This window comes from Mus pahari, chromosome 19 (genome assembly GCF_900095145.1).
Source record: "Mus pahari chromosome 19, PAHARI_EIJ_v1.1, whole genome shotgun sequence".
Classification (NCBI taxonomy): domain Eukaryota; kingdom Metazoa; phylum Chordata; class Mammalia; order Rodentia; family Muridae; genus Mus; species Mus pahari.
In genome coordinates this window covers 50,691,266-50,714,182 of record NC_034608.1, presented here as the reverse complement: position 1 = coordinate 50,714,182, position 22,917 = coordinate 50,691,266, and the positions used below count along the sequence as shown (strand labels likewise).

Here is a 22,917-nt window from a genome sequence, read left to right as displayed (position 1 = left end):
GGGGCTCCATGGCCCTGGGCAAGTGGCCCAAAAAAAAAGACATTGGGAAGAGAGGTCCCTTAGTCTTGCAAACTTTATATGCCTCAGTACAGGGGAACACCAGGGCCAAGAAGGGGGCGTGGGTGGGTGGCAGGGAGGGTATAGGGGACTTTGGGGATAGCATTTAAAATGTAAATGAAGTAAATAACCTAATAAAAATTGGAAAAAAAAAGACTCCTAACTCAAATCCAACGTTTTTCTCTCTCCCCCCAGCAATGGCTGAGGTTTACAGTTTGCCTTCAAACTTTTAGTATTTCCTCTCTAGCTACTGCAATGGTCCATGAGCTTCAAAAACACACTTGGGAGGCAGAGGCAGGAGTTCAAGGTCCCCTCCTATTAACAGCAAGTTGGAGGTCAGGCTGAGCTTGTGAAATCCTTCCTCAAAACACCAAGAGTTGGGTCAAGACAAAAGTGTTGCTTTATGATTTCTTTTTTTTTTTTTTATCTTTTTTTGTTGTTTTTGCTTTATGATTTCTTTGCGACTTCACTTTTGTAAGCATAAGCAACCGCACTTTATAAATGGCTCTCAGTGGGAGAGCTGAACCTGCCACCTGACATCACTGGGTGCCCTAGCTGGAGCAGTCCTGGAGAGCTCACCTTCGGGGAGGATCCAGGACAGGCAGAAGCCTGACCAGCTCAGCTACCAACCAAGCCCAGATCAAGGGCTTGGATTGGCTCTCTCCCAAATCTACATAATTAGTGAATAGTTGGGATGCATGAAAAGGGCTGCTGATCTTCCTGAACTGAAGCTGCAACATATCCATGACACAGGGTAACAACATGAGAACCAAGTAATTGCTCTTGGTGAGGAGCCAATATTGATGGTGTCACATATGCCACAGACCTCAAACCAGACCAATGACTCATTATATCATTGCAATGAACTTTTATCAGTGAAAATTTGTAGATGGGGGTGGGAAGGTGTGTGTGGGTTATTGTGGGACAAACTAAATCACTACAGCTTCTACAACAAGATGTTTTCTGTATGTACATCGATGTGAAACGAAGAATCAACACTGGATCACCTGACCACAAATCCAACTGACCATCTTAGTGCATAAAACAAACATCACTTTAAAGTTTGATAAGAGATTATGGGAGAGAAATAAATCTGCATTTTTAAAGTCAATCTTTGTGTGTCTCTGTGTGTGGCATACACATATATTCATGTACAAATGGTGTGCACATCCATAGATGTCTGAGGTTGATATCAGACCATGAGACAGCTTTCTCGATTGCTCTCCTCCTTACTTTTTTTTTTTTTTTTTTTTTAAGAGCAGTGGCTCTCAACCTTTCTAAGGCTGAGACCCTTTAGTACAGCTCCTCATGTTGTGGTGACCCCAACCATAAGGATATTTTTGCTGCTACTTCATAATTTTGCTGCTGTTATAAATCATAAATATCTGTATTTTCTGATGGTCTTGGGTAACCCCTGTGAAAGAATTGCCTGACCCTAAAGGAGGTGTGTCCCTCACTGCCACCCCGAAGCTGGTGTTAGGAACATGTTCTCTGCTGTGCCTGAATCTTACCCAGGTGCTGGAAATCTAGTTCAGATCTGCATGCTTGCACTGCAGGCACTTCACCTGTACTTTACCCATGTCCATAGCCCTGCCTTAAATAATCTACACTTACTTTCTTAGCATTTTCAAGTGCCAGAAGGAAGTTAATTTGCATGACTCCACGGTTAAAAACAACCTCAAGCATGCTTCAGCCACACCAACTTACCTCTTAGCAGCGAACTGTTTTTCCAGATATTCATTTCGAACCAGTTTTGTCTCCCCAAACTGCCATGTGAACTGCAGGTCACAGCTGAGATCCAGCCTGCACTGCTTCAGAATGCCGTGTATGAAACCATACTCTCTAGTATTAGTGTAACAAGACGACAAGTAAACTGAGGGGAAAGAAGAGGGTAACAGTTATGTGTGTTTAAAATGACGTTGCACAGCTGTACAGTGACAACAGACAGCACAGCTGACGGCTTGGAAATCTCATTAACAAACAAAGGCAACAGGCAGCAGGCAGTTACATTGTATTGCAGTACCTAATGTGGATCTCTCAACTTAATGTAAGGGAAAACACTATCCTCACCTCGCTCCACATACCTGTTAGTTATTGATGGTTAACACATACAGGCATAAGATAGCCCTAGAACTTAAGTGATTACTTTTTAACTTAAATCAGTAACTCCACATGTGACTAATGAGTAATACACCAACCTGGTGGCTTCTGTTAACCCTTCTTGGTATTTCCCATGTAAGGTGCATGTTGAGAATATGGTTCAACCACTAAACTGTTGCAAAACGGCAATAGCACAGTGTGTCCCCATCAGCGGTGAATGTGGCTCTGCTGCTCAGCACCTTCCTTCCCCAGCATTTGACATGAACAGTATGAACAGTAGTCTAAATTTTGGCCATTTTAATAGGTGTGTAGGTATGTAAGTGTTATTTTAACTTTCAGATCCCCAATGACGAAAAGATGTAAACCACCGTTTTATACAGTTATCTAGCTCTTCTTATCTTTGGTGTCTGACTCAGTCTTTAGTCTATTTTCTCAGTGCTGCATTCAAGGGTTCTTTGCATATTTGAGTTAACAGTCCTTTACGTTTTACAAATAGGTTCTCAACGTCTGCAGCTTTGCTTTTTTTTTTTTTTTTTTTGTATAAAATTTCATGAACATCATTAGACTCTTCCTTACTAGCTAACAGGATGGACATGTTCACATGCCAGCCTCCCCAGCCAACTTCTGAATCACAACTGCAGAGTACAACAGTTGAAGTACTTAAGTTTCTGCAGATTGTAAATAAGGGTCTGACTTCCAAAAGCTGAAATCAACAGCACATTCTGTAGTACCGTATCTCAAGCTTTTCTTAAAGGTCATTATTATTCAGATAACAGTATTTTCATTTTTTAAAAAGACTCTATTCCAGTGAATTTCCTGAGCTTCATAAGGTTTTGCTATCAGTAGTGGAGGTTTTATGATCCTAAGGGAAATGGTGGCCAATTTTATGTGCCCATTAGTTGTCTGATGACTTGATTAGAATCCTTGGCAAATGTCTGGTGGCAACTGCAAGTAATTATGAATGATAAGGGGGCAATATAGCAGATTGCTCTTTTCAGATCAACTCTGTACAAAAAGAAAAGAACAAAAACGTATCTAAGAATGGTACTAGAAAAGCCATTATTCACAACCAAACGCTTTGGAGTGTAACAGAGCTTTTAATGAGTGTCCTTCTGGTTCTGGGACAAGCTCCTCAGGGTGCTTCTGAATGTGTTCCAAAGCGTGTTCCATCTCATTGATTTCAAAAACAGCAAAACACTGTCGTACTTGTCAACAGATGCAACCCCACTCTAATCTGTTCTGCATGTTGACAAAAGTTCATGTATTTCACATCTATTAGCAAAGTGACATGAAATAATCAGGTAGCTTTTCATTTGGGAACCAGACTAGGGGTCACATCCATTGTACTATGAGGCCAGCACCAGGACTACCTGTAAAGCTGAGCTCCATTCCACTGGCAACGCATTTCAGAGCACACATTTTCAATTTTAGTAAGTCCAGTTAAGTCTTTTTTTTTTTTAAACTGTATTTTTTTCCAATTTTTTATTAGGTCATTTACATTTCAAATGCTATCCTGAAAGTCTCCTATACCCTCCCCCCTGCTCCCCTACCCACCCATTCCCACTTCTTGGCCCTGTTGTTCCCCTGTACTGGGGCATATAAAGTTTGTAAGACCAAGGAGCTTCTCTTCCCAATGATGGCCGATTAGGCCATCTTCTGCTACATATGCAGCTAGAGACACGAGCTCTGGGGGTACTGGTTAGTTCATATTGTTTTTTCACCTATAGGGTTGCAGACCCCTTCAGCTCCTTGGGTACTTTCTCTAGCTCCTCCATTGGGGGCCCTGTGTTCTATCCAATAGATGACTGTGAGCATCCACTTTTGTGTTTGCCAGGCACTGGCAAAGCCTCACAAGAGACAGCTGTATCAGGGTCCTTTCAGCAAAATCTTGCTGGTGTATGCAATAGGGTCTGCGTTTGGTGGCTGATTATGGGATGGACCCCCGGGTGGGGCAGTCTCTGGATGGTCCATCCTTTCTTCTCAGCTCCAAACTTTGTCTCTGTAACTCCTTCCATGGGTGTTTTGTTTCCAATTCTAAGAATGGGCAAAGTGTCCACACTTTGGTCTCTGTTCTTCTTGAGTTTCATGTGTTTTACAAATTGTATCTTAGGTATTCTAAGTTTCTGGGCTAATATCCACTTATCAGTTGAGTGCATATCATGTAAGACCACAAACAGATTAGAAAAGGATCTTTACTAATCCTAAATCAGATAGGGGATTAATTTCCAATATATATAAAGAACTCAAGAAGATGGACTCCCAAGGGCTGGAGAGGTGGCTTAGTGGTTAAGGTCACTGAGTACTCTTCTAGAGGTCCTGAGTTCAATTCCCAGCAATCATATGGTAGCTCACAACCATCTGTAATGAGATCTGATGGCCTCTTCTGGTGTGTCTGAAGACAGCTACAGCACACTCATATACTTTAAGTAAGTAAGTAAGTAAGTAAGTGAATAATTAAATAAAATCTCTTACAAAAAAGAAAAAGAAAAAAGAAGATGGACTCCAGAAAACCAAATAACCCCATTAAAAAATGGGGCACAGAGCTAAACAAAGAATTCTCAACTGAGGAATACCAAATGGCTGAGAAGCACCTGAAAAAATGTTCAACATCCTTAATCATCAGGGAAATGCAAATCAAAACAACCCTGAGATTCTACCTCACACCAGTCAGAATGGCTAAGATCAAAAATTCAGGTGATGGAGGATCCAGATCCAGAAGATGTTCCAACTTTTAATAAGGACACATGTTCCACTAATGTTCATAGCAGCCTTATTTATAATAGCCAGAAGCTGGAAAGAACCTAGATGTCCCTTAACAGAGGAATGGGTACATAAGATGTGGTACATTTACACAATGGAGTACTACTCAGCTATTAAAAACAATGAATTTATGAAATTCTTAGGCAAATGGATGGATCTGGAGGGTATCATCTTGAGTGAGGTAACCCAATCACAAAAGTCAAGACTTTCTTAGTTCATGCCTTTGGCACTATAACTGAGTGACTGTTAAATCTAGAGCCATCTAGACTTTCTCTTATCTGAGGGTGTTGTTTTGAGACAGAGTCACACTGTCAGCTTGGCTGTCCTGAAACTGTAAACCAGGTTGGCCTCAGCTTCGGAGATCTACCTGCCTGTGTCTCCTGCGTGCTGGGATTAAAGCACCCAGCAGCTGTGTGCTGTGTTATTTAGGTTCAGTTGTCCCTAACACTGCTTCTGTGCATCAAGTGTTGGTTCTTTTGGATTTCTTACATCAGCAATCATGTCATCTACGAACAAGGATAGTTTCACTTCTTTCTTTCCAACTCTTTGACTTTCTGTATTAAGATGAAAAAGGATAAAATAGACGTTTGTGACCTGATCACAGGGTTTTAAATTCATTAGCTGCAGGCTTTTTACAAACATATGTTGACATTCGTTAATTTAAGTGGTTGAGAACAGGTTATTTCACGACTCCGACTTTCCTAAACCGTTAAGACATCATGATGGCAATGTAAAGTTGTGGATGTTACAACAGGTTGGTTCTCAAGTCACTTCAGATCTCAGAACTTCAGGTGAAAAATACTTAGCCTGTATCATGAAACTCGGCATCCTCAAGTACCAAACTGGTTTTACAAATGCTAGTTTATATCTATTGCTATAATTGTGTTTTTCTTTTATATACTCAGAGTATAAACCATCTTCTAGTGTTGAACTACTCCTACATCTCTAGGGGATTTGTTCCAACTGATAAGGTAAAAGTCAATGAATTTTAAAAATGACGTTTGTTTGTTCATCTGTGAGAGGTCTTGCTTTCTACCATGTGGGTTGGGTTCTGGGACTGAATTCAAGTTATCAGACTTGGTGGCAAGTGCTTTTGTTCACAGTGCTATCTCACACACACTGTTGTATTTGACTTACCAACATTCTCTGAGGGTTTTGCATGTACCTGAATGATGGCTTACATGAAAACGAAGCCCAGATCATTGATGTTTTGGTATTAGGATGATGATGGACTCACAGACGTAGAATGCATGACCTTTAATTCTTTCTTTTTTACTGTTATTAAATGAAGTAGAATTACATCACCTTCCCCCTTCCCATTCCTCTTCCCAGCCCCTCCTATGCCCTGTGTCCTCAATGAGCACCTTTTCATTATTTTTATATAGTGTGTACGTACAAATGTATAGAAATACAGCTTGTTGAGTCTATTTTTGTTTTGTGTACATGGTTTCAGGTTTCAACTGACAAGCAGGAAGGAGGTTCATCCCTAATTCCCTCTCCCAGCTGACATTAGTTGCTTATAGTTCTTTGTCTAAGAGTGGGACCCATCAAAAATTTCCTCTCTGCATGTTAACATGGCCAATGTTAAAGGCTGCACCTGGCTTGAGTCTGTCTTCTTAAAAGAAATTACTGCGAATTGGTATAATTTATTCCCTAAATGTATATGAATATTCACCAGCGAACCTATTTTAGGCCATGTGCTGTCAGTGTAGATGAATAACTGTTATTTTGATTTCCTTAATAGAGACGTATTCAGATGGTCTATTTTCTCCTTTGACTTAGTGTATGATGTTCCTACCTGACTATAGGCCTGTATGTAGAGGTCAGAAGATAACTGAGTAGTTGCTTCTCTCTCACTATGGAGTCTGAGGACTGAACTAAAGCTGTGAAGCTTCTGCAGCAAGTACTTTTGCTCTGCGGGTAAAAGGCCATCACACTGGCCTTGTCCATTTCTTTGTGTGAGTCTTGCTTACTGTATATGTAAGACATTGCACATTTCATTTAGGATATACATCTGTGGGTAGAGTTAGTAATATACGATATTCTATAGTGACGATCCTTCTATTTTTTGGTTTTTTGTTTTGAGATAGGGTTTCTCTGTGTAACCCTGGCTGTCTTGGAACTCACTCTGTAGAACATGATGGCCTCAAACTCAGAATTTCACCTGCCTCTGCCTCCCAAGTTCTGGGATTAAAGGCGTGCACCACCACTGTCCAACCTCTTCTAATTTTTAACATTGACAATCTGCATTCTCTCCTCCCCTCCGTCCATCTTAGTTACCCTATCCATCTTAGTTACCCTGGGTAGAGGCCTTTTAGCATTATCTTTTCAAAGAACCTGATTTTGTTTTGTTTTTAAACACCTACTCATTCTCCTTTTCAAGTTAATTCTTCTGGCTGCTGATCTGTACCCATCCTGTTTCCTAAGGTGCAATCTAAGCTGTTGATCTTGCATGTTTCTCTTCTAATATATGCACGGAATGCTGTGCACTTTCATAAGCATTGTTTTTCTTGTGTCCCCCAAATCTTGTGTTTTCACTTTGACTTTGTTCAAGGTGCCTTAAAGATCCCCTTGTTATGTAGTCTTTGACTATGTTGCTCAATAAGTGTATTTAATTTTCAAATATTTTGGGATTTTCCGGGCAACTTTTTGCTATTTCTTTTGGTTTGCTTTGTTTTTTTCCTTTTTAAAAAAGATTTATTTATTTTTACTTTCCAATTTTTCATTAGGTATTTACTTCATTTACATTTCAAATGCTATCCCCAAAGTCCCCTATACCTCCCGCCCCTGCTCCCCTACCCACTCACTCCCACTTCTTGGCCCTGGTGTTCCCCTGAACTGGGGCATATAAAGTTTGCAAGACCAAGGGGCCTCTATTCCCAATGATGGCTGACTAGGCCATCTTCTGCTACATATGCAGCTAGAGACACAAGCTCTGGGGGGTACTGGTTAGTTCATATTGTTGTTCCGCCTATAGGGTTGCAGCCCCCTTCAGCTCCTTGGGTACTTTCTCTAGCTCCTCCATTGGGGGCCCTGTGTTCCATCCAATAGCTGACTGTGAGCATCCACTTCTGTGTTTGCCAGGCACTGGCATAGTACACTGTCACTATCTTCAGACACCGGAAAAGGGCATCGGATCCTATTACAGGTAGTTGTGAGCCACCATGTGGGAACTGAACTCAGGACCTCTGGAAGAGCAGTCAGTGCTCTTAACCCCTGAGCCATCTCTCTGGCCCTCAACTTCTTTGCTATTTCAACTTTTAAATTTCATTCTGAAAATGTATGAAGTATTTTGTATGAGTTATTTCTGATGAAGGAGTGTTGAATTTTGAAATACAATAGTGGATTTATGTATTTCTTCTTGCACTTTTATAAGAATTTGCTTGAGTTTTTGTTTTAATTACTATGTAGAGAGGAAGGTTTTGAACTTGTGGAGAACTTCATGACTTAGGATCCCAAGTGTATCCACAAGTCTGCTTCTCATTTGGCTCTTCATTCTACTTCATTACTTTGAAGTAATTTTCTAATTTTTAGTTTGTTTCAAGATTATAATTGCTTATTGAAGCATGTTTATGATGGTTTCTTTAAAAAGGTTGTCTTCTAGGAGAGAGAAAATAAATTGTCTTCAATAGAGTGGACCTGGGTATCTCAACCATGCCACAGGGCAGGCCTCATGCCCAACACAAAATGGACTCTGTTTCTGTGAGCTTTTTTGTTATGGCTTGTTTTCTGTCTTTCTGGTTTCTTTGGCCTATCTTCCCTTTTCTTTTGAGAACAAAAAATAACAAAGATGAAGTTTAGTGGATAGGGGGGTGAGGGGGATCTGAGAGGACTTGGGGAAGGGAAGAATATGCTCAAAATATATCGTGAAAAAAAATTAAAAAATAATCGGAGTATTTTCACATAATCCCAATATGTGTGTTACTGGGGTACTGTAGTACTGATTGTTTTCGGAGCAGTTTTACTCAGTCACGTTGAGGTTTTCCTGAATGGTGGTAAAATAAAAAGACTATCTTATGTCTTGGGCATTCTGAGACTCAGATGATATCTAGCCTTGATTTTAGCACATCTACTGAAACCATGCAGCTTGGGGAAACTGTTGATAATCAAAGTGAACAGTTAGCCCCACAAGGCAGACCTGCACTCATGGTTCTCTTTAGGGCTTACACCAGGACTCTGGGGTGTGGGGTGTGTCCCATTGCTACTGCAAGCAGGAAAAGCACATGCAACACACCTACTCAGCCTCCAGTGGTTTGTGTAGGCACTGCTGTCTGGATGTAGTCGAAGGCTAAGCTTTCAGCTTTCAGCTTTGCTCCCCTCCTGAGAAGCACAACTCAGTGCCACAAGAGCAAGGGTTTGGGGGCTGGGGGGCTATGGAATCTCCTGATGCTGTAGGGCAAAGGATGGCAGAGAGGAATGGTCCAGGCTCTGTGCTTGGTCACTACTGGTACAAAGTAAGAAAATGATAACCTGGCTGTAATTTAGGCTTCCTACATGGCTTCTTCTGAAACATTTGGTGGCAAGGGCACCCCCTCTATTGACAAAGGTGTAGTGGTCACGCCATCATCCATATTCCTGGTGTTTTATCTAATACCTAATAGCTCCCACTTCTAAACTGCTCCACTTTAGTGCCATGGGAAAGAAAATAAGATTTTTTTTTTCTTGCAGGAGAAGCCTATGCCAATTGGTATTTCTGGGTGGTAGGCACTGTCTAGTTGGAGCAAACACAGAGTCCAGAAGACACACTGTCCACTATTCTTTAGCCTCATGTTCCTCTTTTTTCTTCCTACTTTTGGAACTTGTCTTACATCTGTTTTACATGTAAAAATCCAAGGGTTTTAGTGTAATAACTGGGAAGACTAGAAACTATGTCTACTCCATTTTGTGAGGCACACAGGTATTTGAGGAGCCAAAGATTTAACTTAACCTAGTTTAATACTGGGTCAGAATAAACCAGAGAAACAGAATTTTTATAAAAAGTCTCTTCTATAGAAATGTCACCTTTCTCAGTCGTCCTCCTGATCTTTGGAATGGTGAATTTCTTCCCAGCACTGGCTTCTGCATCCATAGTCCACAGAGATTCACTGTCTGGGCTCTTGTACTTATCATTCTCATTTATTTCCATGTTGTTGGAGGTCTAAAATCAACCCAAATTATTAAGTTATGTTTATTAAATACGCTTTTTTACCTATGTACTGCTATATAATATGCTAGCAACCTGAAAGTCCTCAAAGAAAATAGAGTAACAATACAATCTGAGCCATACATACTACCAACAGGTTTTAGGTGCAATTGCCAGCTTACCCCAAGTAGAAAAATGAATAAATTCAAAATATATTCTGTATATAACTTTTTGAAGTTTCCAACAGATTACTCCCTTGTAATTTACTAGATTACAAATGAGCAACCAAGCGTCTCTATTCCTGAAAAGTTTAAACATTTCCATCTGTAGTTTTTATAAACATGACAAAATTCTTGCTAAATAGTCTACTCTGTAAAAGTTCATCTTTCTTACCACACTTATATTTTCTTTAAATCACAATTCCTGGCTTTAGGAGAAACTTGGGAGAGTCATACATTACTTATTGATGACTATCCCTATACTCGGGTGATAGCTAACAAGGCACTATTCAATTGCTTGTTGCTTCACAAGACAGATGACAATGAAGACACTGCTCCTTTCATCTGTCCTCCTCCTCCAACCAGACTCCTCAGATTTTTTTAAAAAAGCTTTCTGTTTTAAACATTTTTTTATTTTATTATTTTCTGTGTATTGTATTTATGCATGTATGTAGTATGTATGTATGTGTAGTACATGTATGCAGGGCCCACTGAGGTCAGAAGAAGGCACAGGATGCCCTAGAACTGGACATCTAACTTGGGACCTTGGAGGAGCAGCAAGTGTTCTTAACTGCTGATCCCTTTCCCCAACCCCTCAAACACTGATTCTTTCTCTCTCAAACTGGTTATTAAAGGAAGTTAAGGGTTTCCATACAAAGACATTCTGTAAACCACCATTTCCTATGGTTATGAGCTGCTTGATGCCAACTGCTTAGCTCAGACACTAAGTCACAATGCCAATTATGATGTGTTAAATTCTGCAGAGGAGTCACAAAAGGTAAGAGTGTATAGAGGTTTACAGAGTATCCCCCAGTCCCTACCCTTTCTGTGCCTTCTGTAAGAGACCTTGTGATGTTCCAATCATAGGTGAGAGTAGGAACGAGCAAGACAATGAACCCTTCATCTGTTCACAGTGGTAAACACTAGTGAGCCAGTTTCTCTTAACAAGAGTACAAGAGAGGCAAGCAGATGTCTGTGAGTTCAAGGCCAGCCTCAGCTTCACAGTGATTTCAAGATTAGTCAGGACTACATACTTAGTGAGACTCTGTGAGTATCATCTTTACAACACCCAGGGGCAGTAAAGCCATGTCCACTTGTTAGCTTAGTAATGAGAGGGAATAATTCAGAGAAACTTATTAAAAACCTCTAATTTAGTCATGGTTTATTATCAACAGCAAGCAAGGTATGTATGGAGCAGCTAATGTATCTGAAGAAAGACCCATCCTGCTATTCCAGTTAAATTATGCACTCAGGGAAACTGAATGATTCCAGTTGTGTGCTTCTGTACAAAACATTTCTCTAGTAGAATTTACTAATAAAGAATGCTTCTTAAATTAACTCATTTTGTTTCTTGGTGTGTAGGACAATATAGTATCACAAAAAGCTATTTTAAAGTTGATAAAGATGTTATTTGAGAAACATGGGGGTTCAATATTCTCCACTAGCTAAGTTACTGTTGTTTCTTTTCAATTAACAATTTTTTTTTTAGACCAGTCCAAATAGACCAGTCACATTCATAAGAAGGCTTTTATACTTATGTATCATGGACTCAGAACCATTACATTTATCCTGTTAAATTTTTGTACTCATGTATAAAATATATAACATATATTATAGAATATATACAGTAGTCATATATATATATATACACATACATACATATATATATATATATATATATACATTGTTTACTTTTATATGCTTGAAGTGAAACCAGAAAGTTTTTCTTATATGCTTAAGCTAAAAAAATCGAAAGTAAAAAAGGTTTATTTTTATATGCTTAAAATAAAAAGAGTTTAATCTCAAGGGTTGTGGTGATGTGTCCTCTGGAGTACTAGGACCTTCCTAGGTGAAGAATAGAGTAGGAAAAGGAATAAATTCTAAAATCATCAGTAACAAGTAATGAATAGATGTAAGACAACTAAAGAACATATGAACCAAAAACTAAGTTGCTCATAATTAAAATGTCACACATATAGGTTTTAAAAATGCATAACTAGCGCCTGGTGTGTTGGCGCACGCCTTTAATCCCAGCACTTGGGAGGCAGAGGCAGGTGGATTTCTGAGTTCAAGGCCAGCTTGGTCTACAGAGTGAGTTCCAGGACAGCCAGGGCTAAACAGAGAAACCCGGTCTAAAAAAACCAAAAAAAAAAAAAAAAAAAGCAGCATAATTAACAAGTGTGAGCCATTATACTTAAGGATTAGATAAAGCAAATTCTTGGGAGAATAAAGTAAAAATAGATTTTGAAAGGTACTATTAGGAAATCATAATATAAACTTATCTCTAAAAAAAAGCAAGGGTCAATTAACAATAGGAAAAAATACCAATTTTTATTAGAGTAGAGATTTTAACAGACACAGAAAGAACGAGTGAAACTTAAAATTCAGTTATATTTTATAAAGCTTAAGAGACAACATCTATAACCTGACTATATATATATAAAATCTACTAAAGGAAGTTTGAAATATAAAAACCATTCTTCTTAACATCAAGAATAAAATAAGGATACCTGTTTTTACCACTTCTTCACAGTGTACTGGAATTGCTTACAGAGCAGAAGAAATAAAATATATGAAGAACTTTTAAAAAGTAATTGGGAAAAGTGATACTGGGTGCCTGGGCTTAGGAATTTCAGGGACTGACAGAGACCGACTCAGTTCCTGAAAGAAAGTTGGGACCCAAATGCCAAGCAAGTTATATAGAATGTTAGTTGGAAAGGCAAATGTAATAATGGATTAGAATTCTGGTTCTACTGCACAAAAAATTTTGCACTGAGCAAAGTGCCAGGCTTCTCTCTGTAACAACAGTATCTATGTTATGGGGATACAGGATGTGGCACAATACTAACTGTAAATGTAGATCTGATTCCTTTTTTATGGACCACCTCAAGTCTATTGAGAAGTACAATATTGTAAGGACAAACAGAAGTCAAATATTGGCACACCTCTAGTTCTTCAATTAGCCAGCAAGCATGACTTTGGGCAAGTCATTATCTTTCCTTTATAGCACATTATCTTGTATGTATAATAAATGTTTACATATTTTTCATAGACAAGTTGATGGCAAAAGAAATAAACTCTTAAAAGTTGAATAGTTGGTCTAGAGATGTAAACATCTCAAGGTCTACTTTTTACACTAATTTACTTTTTACCCGAGCTTGCACGCTTGGGTGTGGTGGGATGTGTATGTTCCAAAGTGTAGAGGTCAGAGGACAACCTGGGGGAAGTAGTGCTAAGTCACTGCTAGGCTCCCTCACAGTTTAATTTTATTTTTATAGGATTATCCTTACAAATCAGGGACACAAGTTTTTTTTTTTTTTTTTTTTTTTCGAGACAGGGTTTCTCTGTATAGCTCTGGCTGTCCTGGAACTCACTTTGTAGACCAGGCTGGCCTCGAACTCAGAAATCCACCTGCCTCTGCTTTCCGAGTGCTGGGACTAAAGGCGTGCGCCACCACGCCCGGCTAGGGACACAAGTTCTTAAGACTATTAGTTATAGTTGAGAAATTGCTCAAAACAAACATAGACTACTATTCCTAATCAATTCCCACAAAATATTTCAGCTGATGACCAATGAGTATCATTGGGAGAACAGTTTCAATTGAACAACCCCAAGAGTCCCCGGTTTCCTTTAGTAAGGCTTACCAGCTATCAGAACAATAGAGTTGGAGCTGGAAAGAAGGCTCTGTGGTTAAGAGTGTTTATTGCTGTTGCAAAAGATTTAGTTCCCAGCACGCACATAGCAGCTCACGACTATTTGTAACTCCAGTTCGGTGGGACCTGATGCCCTTCTTTGTCACTATATGTACGTGGTGCACTTAACAAACATTCAAAACATAACCTATCAATAATTTTTTTAAAAAATAGCTAGGTGTAACAGAACCTCATGGTCCACTACAACCAAAGTATTTAGCATTCAGCTCTTTGTAGAAAGACATGGCTACCCCAGTACAGATTAAAGCAATTTCAATTCCTAAGGGCTAGAGCTAAATTAAAACTACATTTTCTGATTTCCGATATGAAAATGGAATATTTTCCTCCACCCTACTCTCTCCATCATTCCAGACTCTTCTACTCATTTGATTATCCATATCCCTATCAACAGTTTTTATGTACTCTTAAACTTGACTGTGTAAGAAACAAAGTTGACCTGGGTTGTGTTTGCCTTAGCCTGGTTCACTTTTCTCTACCCCCAGTTTACTCTGATACTGTCACTCCACTTGAAGGGCAATTTGCAAGAACTGCTATGACTTCCACATCAGAATCTTACGCTCATAAGTAACTTCTGACTCAACGTATCTGGCTCCCTATATTTGAGAATTTGACCAATATGTTTTTGAAATAATATAGTCATCCCCAGAGGTATATGACTTACTAATTCTGATTTTATAGCTTTATATACTTTTTAGACACTGATTTTTTAGCTTCATATTAGTAACTCATTTTTCTCAAATTGGTCTTCACAATTGCTTTAATTTTTACTGAAAAGAAATCAGCAGATACTTTTAATTACTTAAAAATATTTCATCAAAGTATAACCTCTGAAAACTTAATTAGGGAAAAACAAAACCTCCCCAAACATCTTGAGGATGAAGGATGAAGCTAACGGTAAAGAAACTGCTAAGTGTGTATAATAATGCCTCAGGCTTGGTCCCCAGCATACAAGTCTTATACCACACAAAACCCTGTGGTTTAAATTTGGCTTCCATTATCTGTGAGACTGGTTTACTCTTATTTTTTTGTGAATCAGCCTACTTTTCTTCCACTACTAACTTTTTAAACACAGAAATTCATCTTTTAATGACTTGTAAAGCCTCTATACAGAAATTATCATGATACAATATATCTCTTGTTTTATGTGGAATTTCACTGACTCTAATGATCAGTTTAGGGAGAAAAGATACTATTATGTCAAACTCCCTGTCTGTGAAGGTAGTATATTCTCCCCTTATTCATGTCAGTATCTTTCAGTAAAGCTTTATTTTTTAATGTATTCATTCTATTTTATGAGCTTTATATTACTACAAGTGGCATATTTAAAAGTTACATTTTGGAGATGGCAAAATGATTCAGCAGGTAAAATATCCCCAAGATGGTGGATCCACATAATGGAAGAAGAGAATCAATGCCTGAAACTTGTCCTTTTGACTTACACACACACACACACACACACACACACACACACACACACCAAAATAACAGCAATCAACAAACACAGCTGTTTGATACCTCTCTACATCAATAGTCCCAATAAAAACACAGAGACTAACAGAATGGATGTGAGAACACGATCCATTCTGCTGCTGCATCTAAGAAACATACCATGACCTCAAAGACAGAGATCTTCTCAGGGTAAAAGGACTGAACGAGATTCTCCAAGCAAACGAATCTAAGAAGCAAGATGGTGCACCCATTATAATATCTGAAAAAATAAGACTTAAAACCAAAAGTAATCAGGAGAGATAGGGAAGGACACAACATATTCAAAGAAAAATCCATTAAGAGGACACTTCAATTCTTGACATCTATGCACCAAACATAAGGGCACTCATATTTAAAAAAGAAACACTATGACAGCTTAAATCACATATTAACCCTCACATACTGATAGTGAGAGATTTCAATACCCTACTCTTGCCAACCAACAAGTAATAAAGACAAAAACTACAGAGAAGTGACAGTACTAAATGACATATAATAAACGGACCTAACAGACTTTTACAAAACATTTCACTCACAGAAGAATATATCTACTTCTCAGCACCATATAGAACTTTCTCTAAAACTGACCACAATTCAGACACAAAGTAAATCTCAACAGATACAAGAAAACTCAACTTCCTGCATCCTATCAAACACCACAGATTAAAGATGGATATCCACAACAGAAAGCTTGCAAACTCATGGAAACTGACCAAATAAAAAATGGGTTAACAGAAATTAAAAAGGAAATTAAAGACTTCCTAGAATTGAATGTAAATGAATACACAATACGTAATGCAGGAGGTTCTTAGAAGCAAGTTCATAGTACTGAGTGTCTACATTTAAAAAAAAGAGAGAGAGAGAGAGATGTCACATACCAGTAACTTACCAGCACACCTAAAAGCTCTAGAATGAAAAGAAGAAATCACATCTACAAGATGTAAAGGGTAAGAAATAATCAAACCCAGGGCTAAAACCAATACAATAGAAACAAACAAAAACAATACAAAGAAGCAATGAAACAGAGTATGTTCTTTGAGAAAGAAAATCATAAAGATTGACAAACCCTTATCCAAAAAAGACACGGGAAGACTACCCCATTAACAAATATGAAATGAAAGGGGGTACATAACAGACACTGAGGAAATCCTACAGACATACTTTAGAAATCTGTATTCCACCAAACTGGAAAATCCAAAAGAGGGGGAAGGGTATGTGTATGTGTGTGTGCATGTGCACAGGATGTGAATTTCAATACTGCCTCGTCTACATAAAACCTTGTTTCAATCAATCTGATCATTGCTAATATAGCTGCATTAATTTGTAGATGTTTTTCTCCCATAGTTAAAAAAATATTATCTCTGGAGTTTCTTACATATTTATGATGATGTGATGATGTTCTAGGCAAATTATTTGATGGGGTTTCTTCGCACCTTTCAAACCGTCTGGCAGGCTGGAGAGATGGCTCGGCAGGTGGCTACCTGCTCTAGAATCTGACAACCTGAACTCAATCCCCAGGTCCCACAGAGAGCACTGTTTTCTATACTTTGTACTCTGGAATCCCCACACATATTACACTCTAGAATTGCATGTGCACTGTGGTATGTACAATTGTACACAAACACACATGAATACATGTATACATACACAAAAAATAAACAAATGTAATTAAAAGAAAAATGTTACATGACATTCTCAGCAATATTTATCCTGATTGTTGTGGTATTTTATATTTCCTTAATAAAAATTTTCAAGTACTTATGCTCAAATATCTACCTTTACTCTCCATGTTTCTAAGCTCCTCATTTATATCTAAGTAAAATGGTTTTTCAGAGGGTTCTAATTTACTAGACTAAGTTTTTTAAATTTTTAAATTACAGGGGCTTGAGAAATGGTCAGGTAGTTAAACATACATTTTTTACCTACAGGGATTGGTTCCTAGCATTCATATCTAGCAGCTCAAAACTGCCTGTCACTCCCGGTTCCAGGAGACCTTACACATCTGGCCTGAGGGTACATGCATGCTGCGGATCAAACCTTACTCAGCCTCACTTTCATACACAAAATAAAATCAGTATTTGAAAATTTTAAATTACATTTATTTGCAAACAAACAAAAAGATGGTGGAATTATCAAATAAAAGCATATTTAGGGCCAGTGAGATGGTTTAGCCAGTCAAAATGTTTTTTTTTTTTTTTTTTTTTTTTTTTTTTCCTGAAGCCTAATGACCTCAGTTTGAGTCCCTGGAACTCAGTGTGGAAGAAGAAAGCTAACACCAGAAAGTTGTCCTCTGACACGCGCGCACACGCATACACACACACACACACCGCACATAGTTTTAAAAATACATTTATTTAACACTTAAAGAAATAGTGTTAGAATGCAGAGAAATCTCCCCCTACCATGTGTGTGTGTGTGTGTGTGTGTGTGTGTGTGTAAATTCCATGGTCTATGAATAGTGGTCACAGAACAAATTTTAGGAAGCTATTCTCTTCACCACATGGGTCCTGAGGTTCAAACACAGACCACTAGGATTGGCAGCAACTGCCTTTATCTTTGAGTAAATCAACTTTCCCACAAACTGCTCAATTTAAATTTTTTTCGATTATTATTCTCATGTATATGAGACGTTTGATTCTTCAAAAAATTGTTTTGAGTCAGGTTTTTTTTTTTTGGTTTTCAAGACAGGGTTTCTCTGTGTAGCCTTGGAACTAACTTTGTAGACCAGGCTGGCCTCGAACTCAGAAATCCACCTGTCTCTGCCTCCCAAGTGCTGGGATTAAAGGCGTGCGCCACCACCGCCTGGCCACGTCAGGTCTTAAATAGTCTAGTCTCCAAATCTATGTGTAGCCAAGAATGACTCTGTGTTCCTGATTTCTCTGCATTCTAACAGTATTTCTTTAAATGTAAAATAAATATTTTAAAAACTATGTGCGTTGTGTGTGTGTGTGTCAGAGAACAACTTTCTGGTGTTAGCTTTCTTCTTCCACACTGAGTTCCAGGGACTCAAACTGAGGTCATTAGGCTTCAGAAAAAGAACATTTTGACTGGCTAAACCATCTCACTGGCCCTAAATATACTTTTATTTGATAATTCCACCAACTTTTTGTTTGTTTGTTTTTGTTATTCAAGACAGAATTTCTCTGTGTAGCTCTGGCTGTCCTGGAACTCACTCGGGAGACCAAGGTGGCCTCAAATTCATAGAAATCCACTTTACCTCCCAATATTAAAAGTGTGTGTCACCACCAACCAGCAATTCCACCATCTTAAGTCTAATAATCTGGCTTTTGTCTGAGTTTATTTGTTTATAATACTTTGTTTCCTGAATTATAGATATATGTAAATATCCATATATCCATATATTATTTATTAACTTATTTCTTTAAGTTCATATTCTTTGGAGCCTACCAGAAGACATCTAGACCACTGAGCTACAATCAAGAGGTTCAAAAAAAATCTTCACTGCATATGAAATAGACTGATGTTCTATAAGGATGCCAATCCCATTTCAGAGGGCAGTATTTGCAATAAACAGAACCAGGAATACTGGTTGTCTACACATGAAAGAACAAAGTTGGATTAATCCCAAATGGGTTCAAGAGCTAACCATTAGAACCAATTAATTATAAAAACAAGATGAGACCTTTCAGAAGGAATTAAGTCTTGATAGGTGTACCTTCCTGATGGGATTAGTGCCCCTAGAAAAATGATCCCATAGACACCTTTCACCACAAGGACAGTATGTGAACGAGGAAGTGCCCCTCATCACATGTTGGTTCTACCAGCAGCTTGAGCAGACTTATTTAACTTCCCACCTGTAAAGAGCAAACCTTTATTCTTTTAGAGTTGCCCCATATGTGGTATTTCATTAAAGCAGTCAAGATGCACTAAAACAGAGGCAGGGGCTGTCCTACAGCGTCCAGAGTAGGCCTCTGCATTGCTATCAGCAAGGGCCTCTGTTAATAATACTCAGTTAACTCTGCTCTTACTTGGTCAATTCAAGCAGGAGTACCTGGATGAACATCAGATCCAACATGTATAGCCAAGATTACATGCCATCTTACAATATAAATATAAATGTTACTGTAAATGTGAAAGTTATTCTAAGACTTACATGTCAACACTTGTATACACTTTTAAGTTAAGTTCAACCATTTTGCAGCAACTTAAAAGAGTCTAGCCTTCATTCTTTTTCAAATCTTATACTGAGATTTGACCATGTATGACATGGAACTTGGGAGGGGAGGGTATCTTCAATGTTTAAATGTAGAACAATAATGACCTAAAGCTCAGAGTTACTATGTTTTCAATTTTTACTTACATGGCCATCAGAATCTATCTGACTAGTTTTCGTTTCCCCACTGTCTTGTTTACTTTGCCATATGTCAGGATCTTTTAGAAAAGTACCACGTGGAGATCATGTCCTTGGAGAAATAAACCTGATAAGTTCCACTTCTCCTAGAGGCTTTACCCAGAGGCAAAGGCTTACACAGGAAGAACACAACAATTCCAGTAGTTGACTCACTATTCTAAAAACAAAGGATTAAAAAGAAAAGTCAACACGAGGCTGGGGAGGTAGCTCACTGAACAATGGGCTTGCTGTGCAAGCCTAGTAATTTGATTGAGTTCTACACCTAGAACCCACAGAAAGGGAAAGAACAGACTCCACGAAGTTGTCCTCTGACTTCCACACATGTGCTGTGGCATGCATGCCCAAACATGCATACCATGTGCACCCAAAACACAGTGATACAGAAAATTAAAAGACAAGCATTAACTCATGAGAGAATGCTATTTTGCTAACATTTGATTTAGTTATGTTTAAAAGATTTAAAGAACACACACTGTATGCTTAAAATCAGTATCCTTGTTACAACTTTCCCAGAAAGCTTGATGTATAAAGCTGTGGCTCCATTCAGCAGGTTATAGTAGGCTGGAAATATCACAATAATCAGGGCTCAGGGAGGGGTCCATGGAGCATTACCCTTCCTTCCAATCTGTACTATGAGCTACTGATGGACTCTGGGGGAGGGGCAGTCACTGTCTTTAGTTGTGTACTCACTGAAGACTTCAATGGATAGTTTCAAACACAAGGTCACACAGATGATTATGGTATGTTAAACTCAATGGGTCTTAAAGCAAATCAAACCAAACCCAGAAAAACAAAAACAACCAACCAAACAAAAAAACAAACCCAAACCCCAAACAACAATTATCCATTTTTCTATCTTCCGTACAAAATACAGTTCCTTGTGAAATTAAGTGTGTTCTATGATCTAAAGTATCCTCCCACATTCGTATGTTGAAGCCTAACCATTGATGTAACAGCAGTAAGAGATAGTTTCTATGAGATCTGTTATCTTTTTCAAAAGACTTTAATTACGTGTGTACATTTGTGTGGGTGCCTGATGGCATCACATTCCCCTGGAACTGTACTTTCACACAGTTGTGAGCTGCCTGATGTGAGTGTTGGGAATCAAACTCATGTCCTCCCCTCCCCCTCTGGAAGAGCAGTAACCAATGAGCTATTTTACGAGTCCCAGATTAATGCTATTTAAAAAGACATCTAAGGGAGCTAGGGAAGTCTAGTCCCTATGTGAGGATAGAGTGAAATGTCGTTTATGAGAAAGCAGATGCTCATCAGACAAGAAATCAGTTGTTGCTTTAACTTTGGATTTTCCAGCTATCTGACCTCTTAGATATGTATTTAAAGACAGTATCTTTATGTAACTAAGACTGGCCTTGAACTTAAGACCTCCTGCTTCAGCCTCTTGAATAATATAGTTACAAATATATACCGCCACAAATGGCTGAGAAATACATTTCTGTCAGCTATGGGTTACACAGTTTATGGGATATTACAGCAACTTAAACGGAAAAAGATTAGTTCTCAATAAATATTTACCATCAGGACAAATATTTGCATACTCTGAAAGTTGACTCTATAAGATGCATTCCACATGTATCCTATTGAAAATCTGTAGTGATATGTAAAAGTCAAGTCTTTGTGTCTGGCTTTGAGTGAACTGTTTCAGCAAAGCTTCTGCTATTTGGTTTAATAAGCAGAGGCTGAGAATTGTTTTGAGACTATTTGAACCTTGAAGAAATGTTTGTCTCCCTGGACAGTCTGCTCTTGGTTCTACGTGAGAGCTTGCAGACATACAAACCTTGGTCCTAAGACACTCCTCTTTTGATTCTGGCTAGCCATGGTTAAAGCGAACTGATTTGTGTGGGTCGTCTGCTCTCTTGGGCAGCAAGGGCAGGATAACTGTGGTGGTTGGAACCTTTCCCAGCTCCAATTAATTTTTGTATAATGACTGAAAGTAACTGGAGTGAGCTAGTCGGAGTCAGTCTTTTTTTCCAAGAAAGAAGGCTGAACCCCTCTGCTCCTTCAGAAAATGAAGGCTTAGCATCTTAGTGAGCTTCTCTACTGTGGCACCTACGACCAACACCAACCATTGAAAAACTATTCATAAATTAGAACCAATCACCTAAAGTTTTAAAAAGTCATCACAGAACTGTAAGCCATGTAGTCATCTGAAATACTTACCATTCTTCAATGGTATCTAGTGTCACAGAGATATGCTCAAGACTCAGCCCATACAGGAAAAACAGTAACAGAGCATCTATTTAAAAGAGAAAGAGACAGAATGTAGAAAATTATTATAAAAGCTCCCTGCTAATAACCTCCCTAAAGTCCACGTCATTTGATTCCCCCCTCTGATTTCTGCCTCCAGCTCATTTTGTGTTCTTCATATTGTATCTCAAATCTCTTCTTTTTTCTCATCTTTTTCTCTTCCCTTCATACAGTGTCATCAGCTGATAAGAATCCACTGTCAGCTCACCATTTATGTATGCACCATCTAATGAAATAAAATGACATGACAGTGGACAGGTTTGCTTTAGTGTTTTTACATACAACAAACCCACTAAACACTAAGTACTGTTACTTTTGTACCAAATTCATGGGAAACAGTTATTACACATGCTATGCACAGTGTATGTACTTTGCATATATTAATGCCTCATTTTACCTCCTCATTATCAAAAAGACAACACACAGACCAAGAAAGCTAAAAGAACCTGCTTTACTCAACTGGTAAGTTCATTTTCAGGTTCAAGCTTGCTGCCTTAATGTGGATTCTGAAGCCAGTACACCATCCCAGTGCAGGCCCTACATATTATCCTATAGCATTTAAATACTTGGATTGACTATAGCATGGAAACATTAACAGTTATGATTAGTTTCTATCCTTAAATATGTATTACAAAGCCCTGTGCTATTATACAATAAGGCAATTTTGACGTAAGAACCAAATACTAACAAACTTTAAGACTTACTAAAAATTCTATAGTTTCTCTTCTCTCCAACTTAAACCACTCAAGAATATTGAAAGATATTTAATGCACATGTTGTAAATCAATTTTCAAAGGAAAATACTGATATGTATTTAAGACT

General features: G+C 38.4%; 1 protein-coding gene across 1 annotated transcript in view; it reads right to left on the bottom strand.

The window, feature by feature from the left end:
* Tex15 (testis expressed 15, meiosis and synapsis associated) overlaps window positions 1-22,065 on the bottom strand; it is a 58,438-nt gene extending 36,373 nt beyond the window's left edge. Inside the window, exons 1-3 of the mRNA XM_021218695.2 lie at window positions 22,009-22,065; window positions 9,919-10,054; window positions 1,765-1,930 (exon numbers count right to left, since the gene is read on the bottom strand). Coding sequence (XP_021074354.2) covers window positions 1,765-1,930; window positions 9,919-10,054; window positions 22,009-22,011 — 305 coding nt within the window. The 5' untranslated portion in view covers window positions 22,012-22,065. The remainder of the gene's footprint in view (window positions 1-1,764; window positions 1,931-9,918; window positions 10,055-22,008) is intronic.
* Window positions 22,066-22,917: the final 852 nt, after the last annotated feature.